Source organism: Microcaecilia unicolor, chromosome 4, assembly GCF_901765095.1.
Source record: "Microcaecilia unicolor chromosome 4, aMicUni1.1, whole genome shotgun sequence".
Lineage (NCBI taxonomy): Eukaryota > Metazoa > Chordata > Amphibia > Gymnophiona > Siphonopidae > Microcaecilia > Microcaecilia unicolor.
The window spans coordinates 11,078,579-11,106,260 of record NC_044034.1 but is presented as its reverse complement, the minus strand read 5'-3'; the positions used below and the strand labels follow the sequence as shown (position 1 = coordinate 11,106,260).

General features: G+C 46.4%; 3 protein-coding genes across 3 annotated transcripts in view; 2 read left to right on the top strand and 1 right to left on the bottom strand.

The window, feature by feature from the left end:
• Nucleotides 1-27,682, top strand: part of LOC115468279 (E3 ubiquitin-protein ligase TRIM39-like) — a 1,086,936-nt gene that overhangs the window by 22,693 nt on the left and 1,036,561 nt on the right. The window lies entirely within an intron of this gene.
• LOC115468286 (E3 ubiquitin-protein ligase TRIM39-like) overlaps nt 1-27,682 on the bottom strand; it is an 875,973-nt gene that overhangs the window by 443,806 nt on the left and 404,485 nt on the right. The window lies entirely within an intron of this gene.
• LOC115468283 (E3 ubiquitin-protein ligase TRIM39-like) overlaps nt 1-27,682 on the top strand; it is a 572,298-nt gene that overhangs the window by 322,930 nt on the left and 221,686 nt on the right. The window contains exon 7 of the mRNA XM_030199882.1: nt 16,219-16,248. Within this exon, the coding sequence (XP_030055742.1) occupies nt 16,219-16,248 (30 nt within the window). The remainder of the gene's footprint in view (nt 1-16,218; nt 16,249-27,682) is intronic.

The window sequence follows — 27,682 nt, the reverse complement described above, 5'->3', positions numbered from 1 at the left end:
ACGCTGAGGTGGTTTTTGGGGGGCGAGGTTTTCCACCTCGTGGCTGCAGAACAAGGCCCCCAAGGACAGGTAAGGGTGACGGAGAAACTCCTGCACGGAGTGCAGGCAGCGCGCCATGGCGCCGGCTGTTGTGGAGAGGAGTAGTTCCTGTTTTCGGCATGGGAGGAGGAGCGAGCTGACACATGCGCTGAACCCAACCGCCGTCTCCGCTCTTAAATGGGTTGCTGCCTTGATGTTCCACCTGTTCGCGTTTCCGGTCGGGTGGGTTTGTGCCTTCATGTTCCAGGAACCTGTGCTCCGCTCTTCAAGCTTTCTGTGTCGGATGCGGTCGCACGGGTTGCTGCCTTTCCTAGAGTGTCAGATGTGGTTGCCGCGTTTCCTGTGTCGGATGGGGTTGCTGCCTGTCCTGGAGTGTGGGATGCGGTCGCGTTTCCTGGAGCAGTGCTCCGCCCTCGTCATCATGATGTTGTGGAGCGAGGGCGGGGCACACAGTAATGGGGCAAAACGGATAGACCTTTAGAGCGCCTCACACTTCCGGTTGACAGTAATGGGCCAAAACGGATATCTCGGGCGCCTCACACTTCCGGTTGAGGCTTCATTTAGAACGTTGGGGATGCGAATTATGTCCGGAAGGGGCGTGGCTGAGGGCAGGTCTATGAGTGAGAGTGAGTGGTGCATGATGAGTGAGAGTGAGTGTTGCTGACAGCCTAGCCTTCAGTGTTTCCCTCCCACAGGCTGAGCTTCAGAATGTTCCAGGTGAGAATTATTATTATAGATTACTAGTAAGAAAGGCCCGTTTCTGAGGCCAATGAAACGGGCGCTAGCAAGGCCCTTTCCTTCCCATCCCCCTCTCCTTTTTCCTGGACTTACCCTCCGTGGTTCAGGGTCATGTGCCCCCCCCACCCCCCCACAGTGCCACTTAGAGAGTGGCTGGCTGGCTCCCTCGCTGCCTCCGACCTTCAGGCTGCCTGCCTCACGTAGTGTTGTAGATTGATGTGTGCCCCGCCCTCGCGTCAAACGTGATGACATCAAGGGCGGAGCGATGCGATTGGTTAAGTGTCATTGCTCCGCCCTCGACGTCATCACGTTTGACGCGAGGGCGGGGCAAACAGGCATGGGGAAAAATTCCGATCTCTGCCACCTCAAAAACCGGAAGTTGCAGCTTCATTAGAATGTTGAGGTAGCGAATTATGTGCAGAGGGGGCGTGGCTGCGGGCGGGTCTATCAGTGAGAGTGAGTGGTGCATGAGTGAGAGTGAGTGGTGACAGCCTAAGTGCAGGGCTTCAGTGTTTCCCTGCCACAGAATGAGCTTTGAGGTGAGAATTATTTATATAGATTATTATCATTTGTATAGCGCTACCAGACGCACGCAGCACTGAACACTGTGGGGGGGGGGGGGGGGAGTTGATGTGCTTTTGAATTTTGTGACCCACAGTAGAATTTTGCCAGGTGTGAAGTTTTCTCACAATGATATAAAGTACACATACTTGTTCCCGATCTGTCCCTGTTGTTTTCGGGTCATGGACCATAGAAGGCTGCCTGGCACCGTCCTCACTTCCCAGCTGCTGGAGTTGCTGTCAAAGCCCACTCCAGGCATCCCCCACTCTCTTTGTGAAAAAGTACTTTTTAACTTTACTCCTAATGTAAAGGGTTAAAAAAAATATATAAAATTAAAGTGTGTCCCCTTTATAGGGGCTTACTTGTGATCCTGGGCTGCTCCGGGGTATTTTGGGGCACTCCGGGCTTTTGCTGGCTTTTGGGGGGGTTCTTCTGACCCTTGTGTGGGTCCGACGATCTTTGGGCTGTTTTTGGCCCATCCGGAGTGGTGGCCAGAGTTTATGGGGTTCCCCAGGCTTGCTCCGATGTTCTGGAGTCCCATTTCGGGACCGGAGCAAGTCCTGGGGCAGAAGAGAGGCAGGAGACAGCAGGAGAGGGAAAAACCGGCTGTCTCTGGTGCGCGCGCATGCGCGAATGCAGGGAAAGGCCGGTAGGCCGCAAAATGAAGCCTGGGCCTCGATTTTGAATTGTGGCCCGAAGAAAAGCAGAGGAGGTGTCGGAGGACCGTCGGGGCACCGGAAAGTTCAAAGGACCCCAGGATGGACGTTAGAGGGGTCAGGTAAGAGGTCCCATGGCCTTGTTTTGAGTTAAAATTGTTTAATTTTTAGCTTTTTGAGGTGTTTTGTTGTCGGGCCTTCCCTAAATTTTTTAAAATTATTATTTTAATGGTTGGGGGGTCTGGGGGGTCTGTTTAGATAAGTTGTGTACTTTAAAATTTTTAAAAGTAATTTTAAAGGGATTTTTGAGGTTTTTCCAGTGCGGAGCGTCGTGCGCTGCTCTGGAAGTGTTTTTTTTAATTCCGACGACGGGGTTTGAGAGCGCACGTGTGACTTTATACATGTGGAAATTTTGCTAATTTTTGGTAAAACTTTTATGGGGTTTTTGGGTGAAAATATGTTAAAATGGTGTATATTAATGGTTTAAAAAAAAGAAAACATGGACTGGATTCAGAAAAATGTGACTGGGATGGTGGTACAATTTTTCTTAAAGTATAATGTGATTTATTATGCATTTTGTATGGAAATTCATTTTTCCCATATACTTTAATGGGAAAAATGTATTTCAAGATGGAGAATGTGCCTAGATTCTCAACTGAAAAAGTTAGCTGACATTCTGAAAGTCAGCAGCTGATTGGTCCGTTTGGGTCAGATGGCCAAGCTGTGATGCTGTTGCTAGGGGAGACGAGTCTGTAAGACAGTGAGAAGAGCTTGTGTCACTGGAAGAGACAGACCTGAATGACAGTGGTGTTGCAGGTGAGTGGAACTTGGGTGCTAGTGAGTGAGAGGGGTTACTGTATGGCAGGCGTGCTGCAGGGGTGTGAAAGATTTGAGTGCTAAAGGGTGAAAGAATCTGGAGACGTGGGGTTGTGTAAGGGAGAGAAAGGTGTATGGTTTTGAGAGTGAGTGGATCTGGCTATGAGAGAGCAATTAAAGTCAACAATAGCCTTCTCATTATTAGTGAGGGAAACACAGTGAGATCAGAGTAGAGAAAGGGAATAATACTTACCTGTTACTTTGAAATTAGTTAATTGGCCACCAGTTTTGACTTAAATTCCCAGAAATTCGGCTTATATTCATCAGGGAGCCAGGGTTTTTGTTCCTTTTTATTTAATTAAAGATCAGGTATCATCCACTCCATAATAACCTGGACCAGAACAACGAGCTCCAACGCAAGAAAGAGAAGAAGGCTGAGGAAGGTTTGCAGCTGTCTTGCAGCTAAGTACTTACCAGCATGAGCTTTGGACAAAAGATTTAATTCAATTAAAAGATTACATGCATACTTACCTTTGGGTTCTGGACTGTGAGACCTGGGAAAACAACACAAACAACACAAAGAATCAGTCCTTTACATAGAAAAAAATAATTTTAACATTATTGTTCAATATTTTAGGTAAAAAAAGGTGAATACTTATCTGATGTATTGTTTGAAAGTAGTTCCAAGCTGTTATTGATTGCTATTAAAGAAAAGAAATAGAATTTCTGTTAACACCTGAAAGAAATTGAAATGCTGAAATAATTTGAAATTAGTTTAAATAAATTTTGATTTGTAACAATTTCCTTGGTTTGGCAAAGGCTCTGATCATTTTGCGGGGAAAACACTGTGACATCTTACAGAGCCTGTTCCTTCAAGTGAGCGCACTTATGACATCATAGTGCGGGTTTACACTAAGTTAACCACCTTGTAACCCCAGTTCAAGTTGTCTATATACCACTTCCCTGTCTCTGGAAAAGATTTGCTTGCTTATTCATACCTTTCAAGTATTTAAATGTCTGTATTATATCTCCTCTATCCCTCCTTTCCTCTAAAGTAAACTTATTCAGTTCATCAGAACTAGAGTACATGAACTGAGGTTACAGGGTGGTCAACTTAAGAGTAACATCAGAAAGTACTTTTTCACAGGGAAGGTAGTGGAGAAACAAATGGTAATAAACAAACTAAAAAGAGGTAACTTGGAGGGGCAAAATCGAATGGGGCACCCCTGAGGCGGGGAAACCTGTATTATCGAAACAAGATGCGTGTCCACCTTTCGTTTCGATAATACGGTCGGGGACGCCCAATTCTCAACATTTAGGTCAACCTTAGAGATGGTCATCCTTAGAGATGGGCGTCCCCAATTTTCGGCGATAATGGAAACCGAGGACTCCCATCTCAGAAACGACCAAATCCAAACCATTTGGTCGTAGGAGAAGCCAGCATTCTTAGTACACTGGTCCCCCTGACATGCCAGGACACCAACCGGGCACTCTAGGAGGCACTGCAGTGGACTTCAGAAAAAGCTCCAAGGTGCATAGCTCCCTTACCTTGTGTGCTGAGCCCCCCAACCCCCCCCCAAAAAAAACCCACTCCCCACAACTATACACCACTACCATAGCCCTAAGGGGTAAAGGGGGCACCTAGATGTGGGTACAGTAGGTTTGTGGTGGGTTTAGAAGGGCTGACATTTACCACCACAAGTGTAACAGGTGGAGGGGGGGGATTGACCTGGGTCCGCCTGCCTTAAGTGCACTGCAGGACCCACTAAAACTGCTCCAGGGACCTGCATACTGCTGTCATGGAGCTGGGTATGATATTTGAGGCTGGCATAGAGGCTGGAAAAAAGTTTAAAAACATTTTTTTTTAGGGTGGGAGGGGGTTAGTGACCACTGGGGGAGTAAGGGGAGGTCATCCCCGATTCCCTCCAGTGGTCATGTGGTCATTTAAGGCACATTTTTGTGGCTTGGTCGTAAAAAAAAGAGGATCAAGTCGTCCAAGTGTTCATCAGGGACGCTCTTCTTTTTTCCACTATCGGCCGAGGACACCCATGTGTTAAGCACGCCCCAGACCTGCCTTTGCTACGCATCCGACATGCCCCCATGAACTTTGGTCATCCCTGTGACAGAAAGCAGTTGAGGGCGCCCAAAATCGGCTTTCGATTATGCCGATTTGGGCGACCCTGTGAGAAGGATGTCCATCTTGCAATTTGTGTCGAAAGATGGACGTCCTTCTCTTTCGAAAATAAGCCTGCTAGGGTCTCAAGAATATCAACTCAAATAAACACTCAAAATGTAAATAGTCTTTCAACCTGATACAATCAGTGGTACTAAGCCATGCAGACTACTGCAACGGAATAAACGCAGGATGCAAAGAACAAATCCTAAAGAAACTCCAGACTGCTCAAAACACGGCAGCGAGACTTATCTTCGGGAAAACGCGATACGACAGTGCAAAACCCCTTCGCGAAAAACTACACTGGCTCCCAATCAAAGAACGTATCACCTTCAAACTCTGCACTATGGTCCACAAAATTATCCACAGCACAGCCCCGGGATACATGGCTGACCTGATTGACCTGCCAACTAGAAATACATCTGAATCAACACGATCATACCTAAATCTCCACCACCCTAGCTTTAAAGGACTCAAATACAAATCTACCTATGCGGCCAGCTTTTCTTATATAAGCACCCAACTGTGGAATGCACTACCAAAAGCCTTGAAAGAGACGAATGACCTCCTAAACTTCAGGAAAAAACTGAAAACAAACCTCTTCAAAAAGACATACCCCAATGATCTATGAACTGACAAATTTCCGCAAGCTATTGAAAACCTATCTCTTCGACAAGATATACAACAAAGATCAACACATGTAACTGTATAATCTTTGACTTATCCAGAAATGTTTCTTACTATCTTTTGCTTTAATACTATCATTTAACCCAAAACTCTGTTAATAATAAATGTATGTTCCCTTCTATTTCCCATATCCACGATGAATTGTAAGCCACATTGAGCCCGCAAAAAAGTTGGGATAATGTGGGATACAAATGCAATAAATAAATAAATAAATAAAATCCAACATAAATGCCAGCTCACTGCAACACAACACAACTAATAACAGTATGGACACAACTCAACTCTTCAGTCGCACTGTTCCCTAATGTGGCTGTACCACATGAACTTTACCATTACATCACTTTGTATTTGTTTACACCGGAGTTTGCAATCGCACCTCCGGAACTATGTAAGCCACATTGAGTCTACAAATATGTGAAAAAATATGGAATACAAATGTACCAAAATAAACACTGGGAGCCCTGTTTACTAAGCAGTGTTATAGGCGCGTTAATATTTTTAATGCAAGTTAACCATGTACGTGCATTAACCATGTATGTGCATTAACCATGTATGTGCCTGCAATATCCCTATAGGCGCCTACATGGTTAGCGCATGCTTTAAGTGTAGGCGCGCTAAAAACACAAACGCACTTTAGTAAACAGGACCCTGAGGTACAAATAAGTACCTGTATATAATATGTAAGCCGCATTGAGCCTGCCATGAGTGGGAAAGCGCGGGGTACAAATGTAATAAAAAATAAAAATAATGAAGTATGTTTCACTGGAAATACATTCAGATCTCTGTGAAGGCATGAAAAGCTGGAAAATGCCTGTTAGACAGCAATTTACCAGCTGAGATATCAAAGAAAAAATAAGGCAGGACAAGAAGGAATTATATAGTCAATATTCAGCATCTTAATTAATTCCTGAACAATTTAATCATCGCATCTTCTGAGACAAGAATTTAAAAAAAATATATATATATAGTGAGACTGAACAGAGAGATTAAAAAGGTTGAGTGATAACTTGAAAATATTAAGATTCATTTCTTCGGTGGGAAAGTTAGGAATTATTGATTATATTTTTAAATAAAAAGAGTTAGATAACAGATTATTGAAGAAAAAGATGCACAATAGAACATATAAATAATAGAAAGATAGGATTCTTGTATTTGTTATAGATAGGCTAGTAGGGGGAGAATAACAGAAGACGACCCTTTCATACTTACCTGAGGAGGAGGAGGAGGGGTATCTTTCAATACTGGCCCATGAAAGAAGGATTTTCCTGGAAGTCACTGAAAGATAAAAAGAGATAAATGATTGAGAAAAATACACAGACACTAGAGTGTGACATAAAGAGAATTTACTTAAATCTGAGAATCTAAGATACTTTATTGAGAAACACCCTGAGTGTAATGAGACCTGTTGGAGGAAGAAAATGCAAAAGAAAAGAAAAAACTTGTAAAGTATCTTGTTTATACCAGACTGATTTCAAAACAATTTAAGTGAAAGTTCAAGCAAAGAATACTGAAAAAACTAAGACACCCATAGGAATATGATAAAATTAGAGGGATTTGGCTGATAACATCTTATTAGTTTTCTGCTCTTATTCTATAAGGCTTACGCTTGTCCTGAAATGGTTAAATAAATGACATTAAGTGCACCCCATAGTTGTACCTCTCTCTTGGTGCCAGTTTATAGAATTGCCCCTTGGTGCTTTCATCACATCATAGCTGAGGTAATCCGCTCTTTGAACTGTGACATTATAGTAAGGACTGATCTGGTGACATTCACTGACTTTTACATGTACATTTCTGCTCATTCAGGGATGGGTCTGTCCTGATGCCTTTTAACTGAGTTCCAGGATACAGATTTCAATCTGAAATAACTCCTGTGATATGGAAGCTCATTTTCATCTAATTTAACCATTTATAACCTGTAACTGTTGATTGGGTTTGAGAGCTCCAGGATATAGTTGCGGATTCTGGATCCTCTGGTGTCACAAAGCTCAGCAGAGCTGGTGTTAGGTGAACTCAGTGGTCCTCAGGAAAATGAGACTAGAAAGGTAGAACTTCAGGCTGGAGATTTTTAAGCTCTTTCAGCTGGAGGTTCTGCACAGCCAGTGGGTGAAGTGAGGGTACCCTAACCCTAGCTTCCTACCATTCCACCTTCTTTTTAGAGACAGCACTGTAACTACATTTAAATCACAGGATCTACTGGTCTGTGACCACTTACTTTGTTGTTTTTGGGGTTTTTTGCTTGTTTGTTTTCTTGAATTTTTCAAAGCTTTATTGAAAATATAGCCAAATTTAACAGCAGTAGCCAGAAAACTAATTCTTAAAGAATCAACACCCCTTCATCCCCTCCCTCCTCCCCCTTATCCACAACCGTGGAGAACCACTACTCAACAAAATGTACAAAAGCTTGGGCTAGATACCAGAAGAAGAGAGAGGAGAACGAGATGCTAATGAATACTGAGGAAGGGAGAGAATGGGGAGATGCAGGGGGTAGATGCTTGGGAAGAATGAAGTGGAGGCTGCTTGTGGTAAGGGGTAAGAGCAGGAGAGCAGGGAGACCCCTCTTCTGCTCACTTAGAGACAATATGGGGACAACAGTGGTACAGGACCCAACTTTACAAAATTATTGGGGGTGCTAAACCCAGTGGAAATAACCCCTCCCTGGACACATATAAGGAATTTTCTCAAAATCGGGGGTGCTCAAGCACCCACAGCACCAACAGAGTTGGCTCCTATGGGTACCGGAATGGGTACAGTGCAGAGAGGCAGAGGGAGTTGCTGAGCAGGGGATGGAGGAGATTGTGAAAGGGGGATAAGCTTCTGAGTATGGTGAGAGAGGAAGGCTGGGAAAAGAGTGGGTGGTGAGAGGAGGAAGGCTGTGCTGGAGTCACGACTGTTAAAGGAGGAAATGCTGTACCAGAGCCACCACTGAGAGGTGGGTAATGGAGCCACTTCACGTCTGGAATATGGGTTTGGGTGGGAGAAGGTAAGGTAATCTAGGGTGCTCAGTACACTTGTACTTGTCCTGCTGACAACAACAGAGATTTCTTGTTCATGGAAAGACCTCAATCCAGAATCACTGTACTGTTACTGAGAATTATCTTTCCATGTTTAATCCAGAGTGAGACACAGATCAAACGACAGAAAGTGGAGTCTGAGTTTGAAGAGTTACACCAGTTTCTGAATAAGGAGAAGCAGATCCTTCTCTCGAGACTGGAGGAGGAAGAGAAGAAGATTCTCCAGAGAATCACGGAAAATGAGACCCAGCTAGAAGAGCAAAGTTCCTCCCTCATGCAGCTGATCACCGAGATAGAGGAGAAGAGTCAGCAGCCGACCAACGAGTTACTGAAGGTGAGATTAGCAAATCTATTTCTAAGGAGGTTACAGATCTTCCAGGAGGAATCAGGGAATTCAAGTAGCAGATCGAAATATCTTACATAATGGCTGATTTTTCAGCCAGCAGCTGCACTTACCAAATCAGAGGGGTAAATTGGGCAACTTTCATTTTCGAAAGTTTTGTATACTGTAGGGTCAGTAGAGAGGGATTATACAACTTTTTCACAACGTTGATGTTTTTCATGTTCTACAGCCTAAAAACTGTGGGTAAACATTTCATATTTTTTAAAGATGTAGTTAGTCCATACCTGAGGCTGAAATTTTGCAAGATTATACAGTTGATATCCCTCTGCTAGAAATAAGTCACTTACCCCACTTTTGATACCTTTTCACCCAGACATCACAACTCCACCTCTGCCCAAACCAGGCACTTGAGAGCCTCTACATGCAGATCACGGATCAGAGCCACTAAGGAGGTTTCAGTACTGTGCCCCATCCAAAAGTCTGATTGATGGGCATGAAGGACTTGAAAAGTTGCCCAAGTATCAGTTTCTCTACAACTTAGGAGATAAATGGTAGTTTTGAAATAGGCTGATACACTTGTTTCCATAATGAGTTTGGGTGTTTCTTATAGATTTTTGGATGCTGATCATAGAAATGGCATCAAAATTTTGTAGCTGTTTTGTGATTGAGCAGAGCTTTGAGTAGAGTATCCTAATGTATAATGTGTTCTCGTAAACTGTGAAATCTAACTAGAAATATTCTCTGTTTCATTTCCCTTTAGGACGTGAAGGATGCTCTGAGCAGGTACAAGTTAGTTTTCTGTCATTTTCTATGCGGCTGGATGGATTTTGAGTAAGAAAGAAGGGAATTAATTGATTGGAGAAAGGGAGAGGAGTAGCCTAATGGTTAGTGCAGTGGGCTTTGATCCTGGCAACCTGGGTTCAAGTCCCACAGCAGCTCTTTGTGACCTTGGGCAAATCACTTAACCCTCCATTGCCCCAGGAACAAAAAAACTGATTGTGAGCCCCCTAGGGACAGAGAAAGTACCTGTATATAATGTGTACAGTGCTGCATATGTCTAGTAGTGCTATAGAAATGATTAGTAGTGCATGTGGAATTAAGAATGGGAGAGAAGGAGGTGGGATTGAGTGCAGAAGGAGTTGCTGGGGATGGTCTCTGCTCTGACGCTGTCCATAACAAAGTAATTCTATAAAAATGTATTGATATTTCTTAGAAGGGTGAGTAAGCATGTGGATAATGGTGAGCCAGTTGATACTGTTTATCTGAAATTTCAGAAGACATTTGATAAAGTTCCCCATGAATTTTTCCTGAGGAAATAAAATGTCATAGGATGGGATACAGTGTCGTATTGTGGATTATAAGAACATAAAAGAAGCCATACTGGGTCAGACCAATGGTCCATCTAGCCCAGTATCCTGCTTCCAACAGTGGCCAATCCAGGTCACAAGTACCTGGCAGAAACCCAAATCGTGGCAACACTCCATGCTACAAATCCCAGGGCAAGTAGTTGCTTCCCTTGTCTCTCTCAATAGCAGTCTATGGACTTTTCCTCCAGGAATTTGTCCAAACCTTTTTTAAACACAGATACACTAACCACTGTTATGACATCCTCTGGCAAAGAGTTTCAGAGCATAACTATTTGTTGAGTAAAATAATATTTCTTGCTATTTGTCTTAAAAGTATTTCCATGTAACTTCCTCGAGTGTCCCTTAGTCTTTGTAATTTTGGAATGAGTAAAAAACTGATTTACTTCTACTCATTCTCCCCTTATCCGTCTCTTTTCCAAGCTGAAGAGCCCTAACCTCTTTAGCCTTTCCTCATATGAGAAGAGTTTCATCCCCTTTATCATTTTAGTCGCTCTTCTTTGAACCTTTTCTAATTCCGCTATTGGGCTCATTTTCAAAACAGAAAAACATCTAAAAAGTGGCATAAAGCAGCATTTGGATCTTTTTCTCACAAAAACACCCAAATTAGTACTTTCTATGAAGTCCGTCAGAAGTGCGTCCAAATCTCAAGGGGCATGTCAGGGGCTTGTTCAGGCTGGGACTTGTGTGTTCCTAAGACTTAGATGTTTTTCAGCCATAACGGAACAAAACAAAATCTTCCTGGACTAAAACTTAGACGTTTTTGAGCTAGACCTGTTTTTATAACGAATAAGGCACAAAAAGGTGCCCTAAATACCCAGATGACCACTGGAGGGAATCAGGGATGACCTCCCCTTATTCCCCTAGTGCTCACTAACCCCCTCCCACCCCCACAAAATGTGATGAAAAACATGACTTGCCAGCCTCTAGATATAATCGACAAATTATAATAAATAAATATAAAGGTAATCTCCTTCTGGTTCTATTAACAAATAGTGCATTCAAGTGTGGAGGAGGTATAAAGATAACATCATCGGCTTAATTTTCTGACAGAAAATGATACATTCAATTAATTTAAGGAGATGTTGCCTCAAGAAGCCCCCGGCTCGATTATATTACGAGCTCATGAGGGCTGGACCGCTTCATCATTGGCAACACCCCCACATTCTTAGAGCAGCCTGTCCCAAACATATGTGCTAATACTCTTTTTTTCTTTTTGTATAAATTTTTTCTTTTTTCTAACATATGATGGGCAATCGTAAAGTTAAACGTAACAGCTACTTAGCTTTTGCAAGGTCCAATCCTTCTTTAGTTAGTAACATGCTGAACGCGACCAAGACCAACAATGGCCACCGTTTCGTCGCCTGCTTCAGGGTCAAGTGGTCTGCGTCTAACTAAAACAGAAAAATGTATATATTATGATATTGAAACCTTCATACAACTCTACATAACTTGTTTCTCTTAAGATATACTTTACAAAAACACCTCAGCTGAAGGATCAAACATTTCAAACGGACCAGCTTAGAATAAAGATGGCTCCTCGAATTTAAAGGTTCTCTTACGTCAGACGAAAATGATTGGCTCAACCAATCAGCTTGTATCCTCACCTTACATTCTTTCAACACGGAGAAAAAAGAAAAAATGTATACAAAAAGAAAAAAAGAGTATTAGCACATATGTTTGGGACAGGCTGCTCTAAGAATGTGGGAGTGTTGCCAATGATGAAGCGGTCCAGCCCTCATGAGCTCGTAATATAATCGAGCCGGGGGCTTCTTGAGGCAACATCTCCTTAAATTAATTGAATGTATCATTTTCTGTCAGAAAATTAAGCCGATGATGTTATCTTTATATCTCCTCCACACTTGAATGCACTATTTGCCAGCCTCTAGTCCAGCCTCAGATGTTATACTCAGGTCCATTAGAACAGCATGCAGGTCCCTGGAGTAGTCTAGTGGTGGGTGCAGTGCACTGCCGACAGGTGGACCCAGGCTCCTACCTCCCCCTACATGTTACACTTGTGGAGGAAACTGTAAGCCCTCCAAATCTCACCAGAAACCCACATATAGGTGCCCCCTTCACCCGTAAGGGCTGTGGTAGTGGTGTACAGTTGGGGGTAGTGGGTTTTGGAGGGCTCAGCAGACAAGGTAAGGAAGCATTTTATGAAGTCCACTGCAGTGCCCCCTAGTGTGACCTACTGCTTTCCTGGGATGTCAGGGGGACCAGTCTACTAAAAGTATCGGCTCCTCCTACATCCCAATGCCTTGATTTTGTGTGTTTTGCTCTTGGACGTTTCTTTTTTTTTTTTTCGAGAATGGACCAAAAAACAAAATGTTCAAATCACAAAACCTTGTTCAAAACGGTATTTAAAAAAAAAAAAAAAAAAGATAGACATTTTTCTTTTGTGAAAATGGCCTTTTTTCCTATTCAGACTTTGACATCATTTAGAAAATGCCCTTCTATACCTTTTTTGAGATACAGTGGAGGAGTGACTGTTGGTGGTATATTTCATTCCTTCCACTGTTCATATCTCTGTCCCCTGGGTGTGACCATCTCCCAGAATAATCCCAGTGACTCTCTAACACACAGGTGTGAGAAAATGAAGTTTCTGGAACCGGAGGTTGTTTCTACTGATCTGAAAATGGATGTCCAACTGAGCTATCTTCAACAGCTGAAGAAATGGATTACAAAATTTGGAGGTGAGGAATTGGTCTATTTTTAATTTGTTTTTTCCTCTTTAAAAAATGCTCTAGATGATTCCAGTAAAAATGTGCAGAAATAACTGTTCACCCCACAGAAGGACACAGTCCACCTTATTTTCGAACGAGAAGAGCGGCTATCTTCCGACACAAATCGGGAGATGGTCGCCCATCTCCTAAATCCGGCGAAATCGGTATAATCGAAAGGGAGGGACATCCAAGTAAGTGGAGCTGTGGCCAAGTGGTTAGAGCACCAGTCTTGTAATCTAGAGGTGGCCAGCCATATAAAAAAACACAGCTAGCATATTATCCAGTCAATATCACACTAATTATGCATTTTGTTTCTCATTATTATGGTTGCTTAAGGTGGGGGGGAGTGAAAAAGGGAATGGTTTGGGGTGGGAATATGAATGTTGTTTATGTGGAGGGGTGTAATTGAACAAAAACGTCTATCTCCATGGGCGTTTATCTCCGAGAACGGGTCCGTGAAGAGGCGGACCGAACCGTATTTTCGAAAAAAATGGACGTCCATGTTTTATTCGACAACTTGTGAGCTGGGCGTTTTTGTTTTTCAGTGATAATGGAAAATGAAAGCGCCCAGCTCAAAAACGAATAAATCCAAGGCATTTGTTCGTGGGAGGGGCCAGGAGTCATAGTGCACTGGTCCCCCTCACATGCCAGGACACCAACCGGGCACCCTAGGGGGCACTTTTACAAAAACAAAAAAAAAGGTAAAAGAGCTCCCAGGTGCATAGCACCCTTCCCTTGGGTGTTGAGCCCCCCAAATCCCCCTCAAGACCCACCGCCCACAAGTCTACACCATTACTATAGCCCTAAGGGGTGAAGGGGGGCACCTACATGTGGGTACAGTGGGTTTGGGGGGGTTGGACGACTAAGCTTTAAGCAGCACAATTGTAACAGGTGGGGGGGGAATGGGCCTGGGTCCACCTGCCTGAAGTCCACTGCACCCCCTAATAACTGCTCCAGTGACCTGCATACTGCTGCCAGGGAGGTGGGTATGACATTTGAGGGTGAACATAAAAAGTTGTGAAACGGCATATTTTGTGGTGGGAGGGGGTTTGTGACCACTGGGGTAGTCAGGGGAGGTCATCCCAGATTCCCTCCAGTGGTCATCTGGTCATTTAGGGCACTTTTTGTGGCCTTATTCGTGGAAAAACAGGGTCCAGGAATAGTGCCCTAAATTCTCGCTAAAAACGCATATTTTTCTTCCATTATCGGCGAAAGGCGCCCATCTCTGATCGCCCGATAACCACGCCCCAGTTCCGCCTTCACCACGCCTTCGACACGTCCCCATCAACTTTGTCTGCATCTGCGACGGAGTGCAGTTGAAAACGTCCAAATTCGGCTTTCGATTATACCGCTTTATTCGTTTTTGTGAGATAAACGTCTATCTCCCGATTTGGGTCGCAATATAGGCATCTTTCTTTTTCAATTATAAGCTGGATAGTAACATAGTAGATGACGGCAGAAAAAGACCTGCATGGTCCATCTAGTCTGCCCCACAATTTAAACTCATATGTGCTACTTCATGTGAACTACCTGATCTTGATTTGTTTGCCATTTTCAGGGCACAGACCGTAGAAGTCTGGCCAGAACAAGACCCACCTCCCAACCACCAGCCCCGCCTCCCCCCACCGGCTCTGCCACCCAATCTCGGCTAAGCTTCTGAGGATCCATTCCTTCTGAACAGGATTCTTTTATGTTTATCCCACGCATTTTTGAATTCTGTTACCGTTTTCATCTCCACCACCTCCCGCAGGAGGGCATTCCAAGCATCCACCACTCTCTCCGTGAAAAAATGCTTCCTGACATTTTTCCTTATTCTGCCCCCCTTCAATCTCATTTCATGTCCTCTCGTTCTACCGCCTTCCCGTCTCCGGAAAAGGTTCGTTTGCAGATTAATACCTTTCAAATATTTGAACGTGTGTATCATATCACCCCTGTTTCTCCTTTCCTCTAGAGTATACATGTTAAGTTCAGCAAGTCTCTCCTCATACGTCTTGTAACGCAAATCCCATACCATTCTCGTAGCTTTTCTTTGCACCGCTTCGATTCTTTTTACATCCTTAGCAAGATACGGCCTCCAAAACTGAACACAATACTCCAGGTGGGGCCTCACCAATGACTTGTACAGGGATACGCAGCAGAAAATGTGTTATACTCTTATGTATGAATGTATTTATAAGATCATTGAGGGACATTTTGATAATTTAAAATCTCTAACATTTCTCTCTCTCTCTCTTGTTTTTTTACATATCACATCATGCAGTATTTGGTAAATTTGTTCATTTAGTAACATATGTATTTTAGAGGTGGGCAATTAATTTGTTAATAACACTATTTGGACCCCTTTTACTAAGGGTGTATCAGGCGGTAATCGGGCAGTGTCGCATCTCAGTGGGTGGCAGTAAGGGCTGCTCCCCAGATGGCCGTGTGGCAAAAAACACACAGCGAAGGCAGCACAGGCCCCCTTGGGTTGCATCTTGGTAAAAAGCTCCCTTAAAGCATTAATGTTTTAACACATACCATGTTTTTTAATTCTGCCTTTTTTTTTTTTTTTTTTTAACTCTGATCCACCCCTCCCCCACGCTTACCTCTACAGCAGGGCTCAGGATTTTTTCTCCTCCTCGGAGCTGCCTCAAACTCCTTCTCTCCCCCTGCATGGACAGGCTCTGCAGACATTGAGCTGCATGGTTCAGGAAGGTGGGGAAGGTCTTGTGAGACTTGAAACCGCAAGTCTTCCCCAACTTCCTCCACTCCCTGACTCAAGTATCTTCAGAGCCTGACCCCTGTGCAGGGGAAGACGAGGAGTTTGGGGCAATGCTGAGCACGAGCTGTACAGGTAAATGCGGGTGGTGGGGAAGAGAAACTTGGTGAAGGCTGGGCATTGGGGCATGAGAACAACTGGGTGAAGGCTGTTTGAAACTTTATTCTTTAATGCCCAAAATGCTGTGATTAAGCACGCTTAATTGCATAATTAAAATTTTTCATCAAACGATTAATCACAATTAAAAATTTTATCATTGTCCACCCCTAAAATAATTTTTATATCATTGTACTTATTTCTCTTGTCTGAGATCTGATCATTGTTCATCTTTATTTTAATGCAGATTGGTGGATGGAATGTGGCAGATATACAGGTAACTGAATCTGATATACAATAATTATACCAAACCACCAAGTTTCCTAGAGCAGCCAAGAGGTTAGGCGTGTTAGCGTTTTTAATATGTGTTAACTATGTACGCTCATTAACAGTCTATGTGCCTACAATATCCCTACGTGCACTTACACGCTAATTGTGGGCTTGTTAAAAATGCAAACGCACCTTAGTAAACTGTTTCCATCTGAATGATAGTCTGCTTCTGGAAATGGCCGCTAAGCATCCAGGGGGTGAGTTACAATTTTCATGTACCGATTGTAAGAGAAAGAAACATGTGATGTGTCTTAGTGACAAAATAGGTGTGTTGGATATGCTCCATTCCGGCATGTCTGTTTCTGCCGTTGGCCACACATTAAAATTTAATGAGTCAGCTGATCCATCCAGCAAAAAAAGGAAGAGATTCAGTGGTCTGTTTGAGAAGCAGAACCAGAAAGTTCCAAAACTACATCTGTGCTTCGTGCGCTTCGTGGTGGATACTTGGAATGCCCTCCCGCGGGAGGTGGTGGAGATGAAAACGGTAACAGAATTCAAACATGCGTGGGATAAACATAAAGGAATCCTGTTCAGAAGGAATGTATCCTTGGGAGCTTAACCGAGTTTGGGAGGCGGGGCTAGTGGTTGGGAGGCGGGGATGGTGCTGGCCAGACTTATACGGTCTGTGCCCTGAAGAGGACAGGTACAAATAAAAAGTAGCACATATGAATTTATCTTATTGGGCAGACTGGATGGACCGTGCAGGTCTTTTTCTGCCGTCATCTACTATGTTACTATGTGTTGAGTCAGTAGGAAAGATGGAAAAGTGGTTACATTTGTGCATAATGCAAATGGTGGATTACAAAATAAAAGTGCACAGTGGACAGGATTGCTGTGAAGATCAAAGCCAAACAGATTTATAAATACGACACCCAGAGTCATGAAAACGTGAAACCCTTTTCTGCAAGTTCTGGCTGCTTGCGCGTTTAAAAGAGGTATGCGCTTAAAAAAAGTAAGCCTTTGTGGCGAGGCAGGTTCAGCTGACAACGAAGCTGCAGAAGAATTTAAAACATCCCTGCTAAGTGTGATAGAAAAAAAGGGTTATGTGCCAGAGCAGGTCTTCAATATCGATGAGACTGGATTGTTTTACAAACAGGCTGGCAAATGGACAGATATAACGAAAATGGCAGCCAAAGCCCCTGGTTTTAAGGCATTTAAGGATCATGTTACCGTGTTGTTGTGCACCAATGCCAAAGGTGATTTCAAATGCAGGCCTCTGTACAGAGCCCAAAATCCTCGTGCACCTAAAGGAAAGAACCTGAATTATTTTTTTTTATTTTTGTTACATTTGTACCCCGCGCTTTCCCACTCATGGCAGGCTCAATGCAGCTTACATATTGTATACAGGTACTTATTTTTACCTGTATACAATATGCCAGTCCATTGGAGATGGAACTACAAAGCTTGGATGATGTCCAACAACTGTTTCGTTCCAGAAGTTGAACGGTATCTCCACTGCAAGAACCTTGCCTTCAAGGTACTGCTGATTTTGTACAATGCACCAGTACACTGTCGTGCAGACCTAGAAAATGCACAGCCCAATAATGTGGTTCTCTTCATTCCCCCGAACACATCCATCATCCAGACCCTCGATCAGGCAATAATAAAGGCTTTCCAGTGCCACTACATGCGGGAGCTTTACAGCAAGGCCTATGAAGCTGTAGATGCAGACGAGGAAGCCATCATGCTGGACTACTGGAAGACAGTGGCAATAATACTACGTTGGGATAGCCTGGGATTGCGTCACACAGCCTACTATAAACAATATTTGGAAAAAAAACTTGGTCAGACTGCATAATGGACTTTGAGGGATTTGAAGGTGTAGCAGAACACAAGAGTATAAATGTGGTTCTACGCAGTGCGTCCACCCGTAGACGAGCCTCTGATTTCACTGTTCAAAACTCCCCTTTTTATTAGGTTTTTTCAGAGCCATGCCCAGAGTCTCTTTCTCAGGGGGAGCTGGGTCTCAGCGGAGGTGAGGGCCCAGCATGCCTGTTCAGAATTGTTATAAATTGTTTTGAGAGTACAGGGACGATGGCTGAGTTGGGGAGGGGAAACAGAGATTAACCTAATTGGCTTCAGCATTTTGATGTGATCCCATCTCCTGTTTTTATCCAACCTCGTTGGTATGAATAGACTCATTCCAGTAGGGAACACTGAAAATCTGATATCCAATGAGATAAATCCAATCTGAGACAAGAAGGTGATAATAGCCAATAGCAGAGCATCTGCCATAGAAAAAGTGATTGACTGAAGAACCAGCAAATGAGGGTTAGAGGTAGGTGCATGAGAAGCCAATGAGGGTTAGAGCTGGGAGTGTGAGGAGCCAATGAGGGTTAGCGGTGGGTGTGTGATAAGCTAATGAGATGTCTTTGCTCATGTTTATTAATGTGTCTCCTCTCTGCAGTAAATCTGACTCTGGATCCTGAAACTGCTGGTCGTAATCTTGTCCTGTCTGAAGATGGGAAAAGTGTCAGAAGGGAAAACACAAGACAGATTGTGTGGGACACTCCTCAGAGATTTGATACTTATTTCTGTGTGCTGGGGAGTGAGGGCTTCACTTCAGGGAGACATTACTGGGAGGTGGAGGTGGAGGTGGAGGTGGAGGTTGGGGATGTGAGTTACTGGATATTGGGAGTGTGTAAAGACTCTGTGAAGACGAAGGGGAGGATCACACTGGCACCTGAGGAAGGATTCTGGACAGTGAGGCTGTGGAATAAACAGAGATGCTTGGCCCTCACCTCCCCTGTGACCGAGCTCCACCTGAGTCAGAGACTCCGGGCAGTGGGGATTCTGCTGGACTATGAGGCAGGAAAGGTCTCGTTTTATGATGCAGAGAATAAATCTCATCTCTTCACCTTCACTGACTCCTTCACAGGGAAACTCCGATCTTTCTTCAGGACTGATTCTGAAATTCCTCTGAGAATCCGCCAGGTACCAGCCTGGAATTAAACAGCAGGACTCAGGATTAACATTCCCAGACTCTCTCTGCTTGACAATTTGTAGTTTGTTATCAAACTCTTATGTACAAATAAATCTGGGAAGCTCTGCTGCTCTTCCTTATGATTTCATAAAATCCAGCTTCTGTCCTGATTTATTTCTTGAGGGCCCCTTTTACTAGGCCACGTGATTTTTGGTGTGAGTCCACTACGCATGTCTGGAAAATATTTTATTTTTGGATGCGCGTAGCAGATGCACACCAAGTGGCATCTGACGCCCAAATTTTTACCGCTAGGTCTATGGCTGGTGGTAAGGTCTGAGACCCAAAATGGACGCACGGAAATTTTGATTTTGCCGCACGTCCATTTTCGGCAAAAATTTCAAAAAGGCATTTTTTTCTAGGCACGCTGAAAAATAATTCTGCACATGCCCAAAACCCACGCCTACACTACCGCAGGCCACTTTTTACCGCTGATTAGTAAAAGGACCCCTTAATCTGAAGTCTCTGGCAGGATTGTGAGAGGTGGAAGATTTTACAGATTTGTATTAAACATGTTCAAACCAATCACTGCTACAGAAATATTATAGTTTGAGGATTTCTTTCTTTACTGTACAGATCAGACCCTGTGAATGTGAGGTGAGGTTTCAGTTTAACAGAGATGGGATTAGAACCTATAAATGTAAAGAGGGTTTTCAATGACATAGTGAAAGCAACAGATGGTATAGGATATTGTGAATAAATAGTGAATAACACAAAAATCTACTGATCTATCAATAACCAAGAGGTATATTAAAGTGAGACAGTAAGCTCAGTAGGGCAGGGACTCATTGCACTTCTATGTAATCTGTCTTTTATGATCTGTCATAAATACTACAATGACAATACAAGTATCCTATATAATAATTCTCACCTCCAACGTTCTAATGTGCCTGGTACCGTGGCTCCCTCGGAGGTGGTCTGCTAGGCAGTTTAGAATGCACTGACGTCAGTGATGTCACTGACAGCTGATTCCAAGGCAAGGGGTGTTTCCATATCATCAAGCTGATCAATCCATAGACTGGTGGGTTGTGTCCATCTACCAGCAGGTGGAGATAGAGAGCAAACTTTTGCCTCCCTATATGTGGTCATGTGCTGCCGGAAACTCCTGTATGTTCTCTATCTCAGCAGGTGGTGGTCACACACAGCAGCAGCTCTGGCTAGGCCTCCAAGCCTAATCCTTAGGTTTTGTTGAGGCCTGGGGTTGAGGGCTCTTTTGAGCAAGTGCAAACCTGGTGGTGCCAGGTCCCTCCTTTTCTCCCCCCTCCCGCTGGCTCCGTTAAAAAAAAAAAAAATAAATAAATTTTTAAACGTCCTTAAAGGCGTTTATTTCGACGTTTATTTAAACGTTCATTGCAGCTACTCACTGGGACACCAGTTCGTTACAGCTCGGAGCGGCAAGCAGGTAATTTTACCTTTTTATAGCGGGCAGGGGGTTCCCCGATTCTTCTCGTGGCATATGGCGTCGGAGGGCGAGGGCGCAAAGGGTCGCTCCCCGGATCGCTGGAGCGCTTCTAAAGGGGATGCGGGGGTTTTACAGCTGATTCGCCCTTGATGGGTGACAGTTTAGTGACCGATGACTGTCCCGGTCCTTCCTCCGGCGTGGCGGTTTTTCCCGCCATAAACGCCCATCCCCCGCTCCTCGCCTCCGCCATCTTGGCCGGCCACGCGGCTCGGACGGCTTCTTCGTGGGCCGCCCTTGAGGTTGGAGACATTAATGCCATGAACGCCCTTAATTTGGGCGACGGCACAAAAGCGGCTAAAGTTAAGCGCCGTTCTTCCCGCGCGGCTCCTTCGCGGAGTGTCGCGCCGGACGCCATTTTGGATGCGCAGCATGTCTCTCCCCCGCTCGTGCGAGCGCCGGTTGAGGGTGCGTCTAGGGCTGTTGCCCAGGCTGCGGAAGTGCACAGTCTGGGGGGTTTCTCCCCCGAGTTTGTTTTGCTGCTGCATCAGGCTTTCCTCATGCAAAACGCTGCCCCTGCTCCCTCGTCTAAAGAGGTTGAGGTTCCCAGAGGTAACGCCCTCGGGTTGATTCCCAGGCCTTGGAGGACTTTGTCTTCTCCGATGTAGATGAGGGCAGCGTGTCTGAGGTCTCCCAACGGTCCTTTGCGGATTCCTTGGAGGAGATAGATCCCCGCTCGGATGGAGCGGATGACCCCTCTGCAGCACGGCTTTTTAGCCCAGAGGATTTGCCCAACCTGTTGTTACAGGCCATGGACACTTTGAAGATTTCCTCTCCGGAGGACGTCTCTCCCTCAGCCCCTGTTGGCTCTGCCATTATGCTGGGGACGAAGCGCCCGCCTAGAACCTTCCACGTGCATGATGCCATGCACACCTTAATTTCGGCTCAATGGGATGTCCCGGAAGCGAGCCTTAAAGTGGCTAGGGCTATGTCCCGCCTCTATCCTTTGGCTGTGAGTGAACGTGAGGCCTATCTGTGGCCTACCGTGGATTCTTTAATCACTGCGGTGACTAAGAAACCGGCTTTGCCGGTGGAAGGTGGCACGGCCCTGAAGGACGCCCAAGACAGAAGATTGGAGGCGGCCTTAAGGTCGTCCTTTGAGGCGGCTGCTTTAAGTTTGCAGGCCTCAGTTTGCGGCTCCTATGTGGCCAGGGCGTGCCTGACTATGGTGCAGCGGGCTTCCCCCTCGGATCATTCCTTGAGGGCTGAATTGGCCGGCCCTGGAATCGGGCTTAGCCTATTTGGCAGACTTGCTGTATGATGTCTTGAGGGCCTCAGCTAAAGGCATGGCTCAGACAATCTCTGCGCGGCGGTGACTTTGGCTGAAACATTGGTCTGCTGACCACGCCTCTAAATCCCGCCTGGCTAGATTGCCTTTTAAAGGCAAGCTGCTCTTTGGGGTCGAGCTGGACAAAATCGTGACCGATCTCGGCACGTCTAAGGGCAAGAAATTACCAGAGGTCAGGGCTCGGGCTAGTACTCGTCCCGGTACCTTCAGAGGACGGTTGCAGGAAGCCCGTCGGTACCGCCCGGGCAAGTCGGGCTCCTCTGCCCCTTCTTCCTTCAAGAGGAATTTCTCCCCCAAGCAGCATTCCTTTCGCAGAGACCGCCGTCCCGGAGGTGCTCCCTCCGGTCCTCCCCCAGGGTCTCGTACCCAATGACGGGGCCTTGGTCCACGCCCCAGTGCAGATTGGAGGACGGCTGTCCTCGTTTCTGGGCGAGTGGACCACAATAACTTCAGACGCGTGGGTGCTGGAAGTCATCAGAGACGGCTACAAGCTAGAGTTCTGCCGACCCTTAAAAGACGGGTTAGTACTCTCTCCCTGCAAGTCTCCGGTCAAAGCTGTGGCAGTGCAGCAGACCTTGGACAATCTGATCCGCCTGGGTGCGGTCGTTCCGGTGCCAGAAAGTCAGCTTGGCAAGGGACGTTACTCCATTTACTTTGTGGTACCAAAGAAAGGAGGTTCTGTCCGGCCTATCCTCGACCTCAAAGGGGTCAATCGGGCCTTGAAAGTGCGGCACTTTCGCATGGAGACTCTCCGCTCTGTTATAGCGGCAGTGAAGGCAGGAGAGGTCTTGGCATCCTTGGACATCAAGGAAGCGTACCTGCATATTCCCATCTGGCCTCCTCATCAACGCTTTCTGCGTTTTGCAGTCCTGGGACGACACTTCCAGTTCAGAGCCCTCCCATTCGGGTTGGCTACTGCTCCGCGGACCTTTTCCAAAGTAATGGTGGTCATCGCGGCCTTCCTACGAAAGGAAGGGGTACAAGTCCATCCTTATCTGGACGACTGGTTGATCCGAGCCCCCTCTTATGCAGAGTGCGGCAAAGCTGTGAACCAGGTAGTTGCTCTTTTGAGCTCCCTGGGATGGATCATCAACTGGGAGAAGAGCCAGCTGCGCCCGACTCAGTCCCTGGAGTACCTGGGAGTTCGATTCGACACCCAAGTGGGCAGAGTGTTCCTGCCAGACAAGCGGATTGTCAAACTTCAGGCTCAAGTGGACCAGTTCCTAGTAGCCTCTCCTCCTCGGGCTTGGGACTATGTGCAGCTGTTGGGCTCTATGACGGCCACGATGGAAGTAGTGCCCTGGGCCAGGGCTCATATGAGACCACTTCAACAATCTTTGCTGCGGCGCTGGACTCCGATGTCGGAGGATTATGCTGTGCGCCTTCCCTTGGACCCAGCAGTGCGCAAGGCGCTGAGCTGGTGGATGCAGACAGACAAGTTGTCTGCGGGAATGCCTCTGGTGACCCCAGAGTGGATTGTCGTCACGACGGACGCCTCTTTGTCGGGCTGGGGAGCCCACTGCTTGGGAAGGACAGCGCAGGGGCTCTGGTCTCCTGCAGAGGCAAAGTGGTCTATCAACCTCCTGGAACTCAGAGCCATTCGGTTGGCGCTTTTGGAGTTCATCCCGGTACTGGTGTTGAAGCCTGTACGGGTCCTGTCAGACAATGCCACGGCTGTGGCCTATGTCAACCGCCACGGAGGTACCAAGAGCGCCCCTCTAGCCAAGGAGGCTATGAATCTTTGCCAGTGGGCGGAAGCGAACCTGGAGCAGCTTTCAGCGGCCCACATTGCCGGAGTCATGAATGTCAAGGCGGTCTTTCTCAGTCGCCATACCTTGGAGCCCGGAGAGTGGCAACTATCTGCTCAGGCGTTCTTGGACATCACGAAGCGCTGGGGCCAGCCGAGCCTAGATCTGATGGCGTCATCGGCCAGTTGCCAAGTGCCGCGCTTTTTCAGCAGAGGACGGGACCCTCGATCCCTGGGAGTAGATGCTCTTCTCCAACAGTGGCCGACACAAGAGCTCCTCTATGTGTTCCCGCCCTGGCCCATGTTGGGCAGGGTGCTAGACCGGGTGGCAAAGCATCCCGGCAGGGTAATCCTGGTGGGTCCGTATTGGCCCAGACGTCCCTGGTATGCGGACTTGATCAGGCTCTCAGTCGACGATCCTCTGCGGCTGTCAGTGGAGCAGGGCCTGTTACATCAGGGTCCCGTGGTGATGGAGGATCCCTCCTCCTTTGGTCTTACGGCCTGGCTATTGAGCGGCAGCGTCTGAGGAAGAAGGGCTTCTCAGACAAGGTCATCGCCACTATGCTAAGAGCGAGGAAGCGCTCTACTTCTACTGCTTACGCCAGGGTTTGGCGTATCTTTGCAGCGTGGTGTGAAGCAGGCTCACTTTCTCCCTTCACTGCTCCAATTTCTTCAGTGTTGGCATTCCTGCTAGAAGGTCTGGAGAAAGGCCTGTCGCTCAGTTCCCTTAAAGTCCAGGTAGCGGCTCTGGCTTGCTTCAGGGGCCGCCTGAAGGGTGCTTCCCTGGCTTCGCAGCCAGATGTGGTGCGCTTTCTCAAGGGAGTTAATCACCTGCGCCCTCCTCTGCACTCAGTGGTGCCTGCGTGGAATCTCAACCTGGTGCTAAGAGCATTGCAGAAGCCGCCTTTTGAACCCTTGTCAAGGGCATCTCTGAAAGACCCGATGTGGAAAGCAGTCTTTTGGTGGCTATCACTTCAGCCAGAAGAGTTTCCGAGCTCCAGGCGCTCTCATGTCGAGAGCCTTTTCTGCAGTTCACTGAGGCAGGAGTGACTATTCGCACAGTGCCTTCCTTTCTGCCCAAGATTGTTTCTCGCTTCATGTGAATCAGCAGCTCTGTCTCCCTTCCTTTCGTAGGGAGGACTACCCAGAGGAGTACTCTGCTCTTAAATATCTGGATGTGAGGCGAGTCATCATCAGATACTTGGAAGTGACCAATGATTTCCGGAAATCGGATCATCTGTTTGTCCTGTTTGCAGGTCCTCGTAAGGGTCTGCAGGCTGCTAAGCCTACAGTGGCAAGATGGGTCAAGGAAGCCATTGCAGCGGCTTATGTGGCCGCAAGGAAGGTGCCGCCTATCCAGCTGAAGGCTCACTCCACGAGAGCTCAGGCGGCCTCGATGGCAGAGGCCGGATCCGTCTCCTTGGAAGAGATATGCAAGGCGGCAGCTTGGGCTTCGGCTCATACATTCTCCAAGCATTACCGTTTGGCGGTGGCTGCACGGGCGGAGGCCCGGTTTGGAGCTTCAGTGTTGAGGTCAGGGATTTCAATGTCCCGCCCTGGGTGAGTACTGCTTCGGTACATCCCACCAGTCTATGGATTGATCAGCTTGATGATATGGAAGGTAAAATTATGTATAATCATACCTGATAATTTTCTTTCCATTAATCATAGCTGATCAATCCATAGCCCCTCCCAGATATCTGTACTGTTTTTATTCTGGTTGCATTTCAGGTTCAAGTTTAGTCTTCAGTTACTTCAGAAAGACTTCGTGTTCAAGTTTTTCACTTGGATTCTTCAAGAGTTGAGACGAGTTTGTGTTACAGTGAGCTGCTGCATTCCTCTCCCCCCCGTTTTACGGGGCTGGATTGAGACATAAATTCTGCCGGCACTCCCTCCCGCTTCGTGCGGCTGTAGGGCAGCTTTGTACCCCTCCCGCTTCGGCGGTGTTAGGGTCAGTCAGCTCCTCCCGCGGTTGCAGGATAAGCCAGATCCCCCGCATCGGCGGGTGTGGTGTCCCTCCCCCGCTCCGCGGGGATGAGCTGGACGGATTCCCTTCCCCCACTGGTGTGGGGATGAGCTGGGTTAATTCCCCTCCCCCGTTTCGGCGGTGGTGAGCTGGGCAGAGTGTCCCTTCGTGGGTGTAATTCTCTAAGTGCTGAGTCCTGCGGATGGAGCTTTGATATCGACATACTGAGGAGTTTCCGGCAGCACATGACCACATATAGGGAGGCAAAAGTTTGCTCTCTATCTCCACCTGCTGGTAGATGGACACAACCCACCAGTCTATGGATTGATCAGCTATGATTAATGGAAAGAAAATTATCAGGTATGATTATACATAATTTTACCTTCCCTACTCCTCCCCCTGCCTGGGAAACAGCTGTCAGTGCCCCTCCCTCAGCGCAACACCCAAGCCCCTGCCTTGCAAAACCACGAGCCAGGCAGGGGGAGGAATAGGGCCTCCTGCCTACCAATCAGTTCTCAGTGCCCCCCCTCGGCGCAACACCCAAGCTCCTCCGCCCCGGCGCAGCACCCAAGCCCCTACCCCCCCTCGACGCATCACCCAAGCCCCTCCCCCCGGCGCATCACCAAAGCCCCTACCCCCCCCGTAATGGAAGCTTTGAAATTCACTGACCACAGAAATCATAATTGGCATTAGCTGATGTTAGACACCTCTTGTGCACTTCAAACAGGGTCTTTCACTAAGGTGCATCCGATTTAGCACATGGTAATTGCTATCATACAACTGCAGTAACGGGTTTTGCATTATTTTTATAGTTTCTACATCCTAATCTGGGTGTTAAATGCATTTTGTGTTGGGGAGGGGTTCGGTGGAGAATGGACGTGGAAGACATTTTGCAGGTAACGTTCTGCACATAACATGTACTAACCAGCACTTCTGTTCTTAGTTCAGGACCGTTAAATAGGAGGTGTTAAGTGGTTCCACACTAACTGCAACCTTGGGACCATGTTCTAATTCCCATTTTAACCCAGGTCGTCTTCAAAAATATGCTGCCTTAGTTTAGCAGCTACCCTGGGTTAAATTTCTCCATTAAGCAAGAGTAACTGTAAAATCTAACACATTTCAGTTAAAGGACCCCAAAATCTGGCAATTTTGCAGTCTTGTCAGTTTTGATTTATCTCTAGAAAAGGGAACTAAAAAAAAAAAAAATAAAGTGGAAATACTTGGTTTTATGAGGATATTTAACCTCTAAATCCCGAGTTTTGCTGGTGTAATACTATGAGATATTCAGCAAGGTAAATCTGCCTGAATTGTCACTGCTGTTCCCTAAAAGTCCATTAGGTGTCAGTGTTCTAAGGAGAGATAAGCCAGCCAATAGGAGAGAGGTACCTGCCATTAAAGGCACTTGCTAGAGAAGCGAGGATTCAAGAAGGACGAGAGACAACAAACAGAACTAGAACAGTGGCTGCCTTGTTTTAGTGGACAAGAATAGGTAACCTGTCCACCCCTACTAAATCATAGTAACATAGTAGATGATGGCAGAAAAGACCTGCGCGGTCCATCCAGTCTGCCCAACAAGATAAACTCACATGTGCTACTTTTGTGTATACCTGACCTTGATTTGTACCTGTCCTTTCGGGCACAGACCGTATAGGTCTGCCCAGCACTATCCCCGCCTCCCAACCACCAGCCCTGCCTCCCACCACGGCTCTGGCACAGACCGTATAAGTCTGCCCAGCACTATCCCCGCCTCCAAATCATCAGTCCTGCCTCCCACCATCGGCTCTGGCACAGACCATATAAGTCTGCCCAGCACCATCTCCGTCTCCCGCCACCGGCTTTGCCACCCAATCTCGTCTAAGCTCCTTAGGATCCATTCCTTCTGAGCAGAATTCCTTTATGTTTATCCCACGCATGTTTGAATTCCGTTACCGTTTTTGTTTC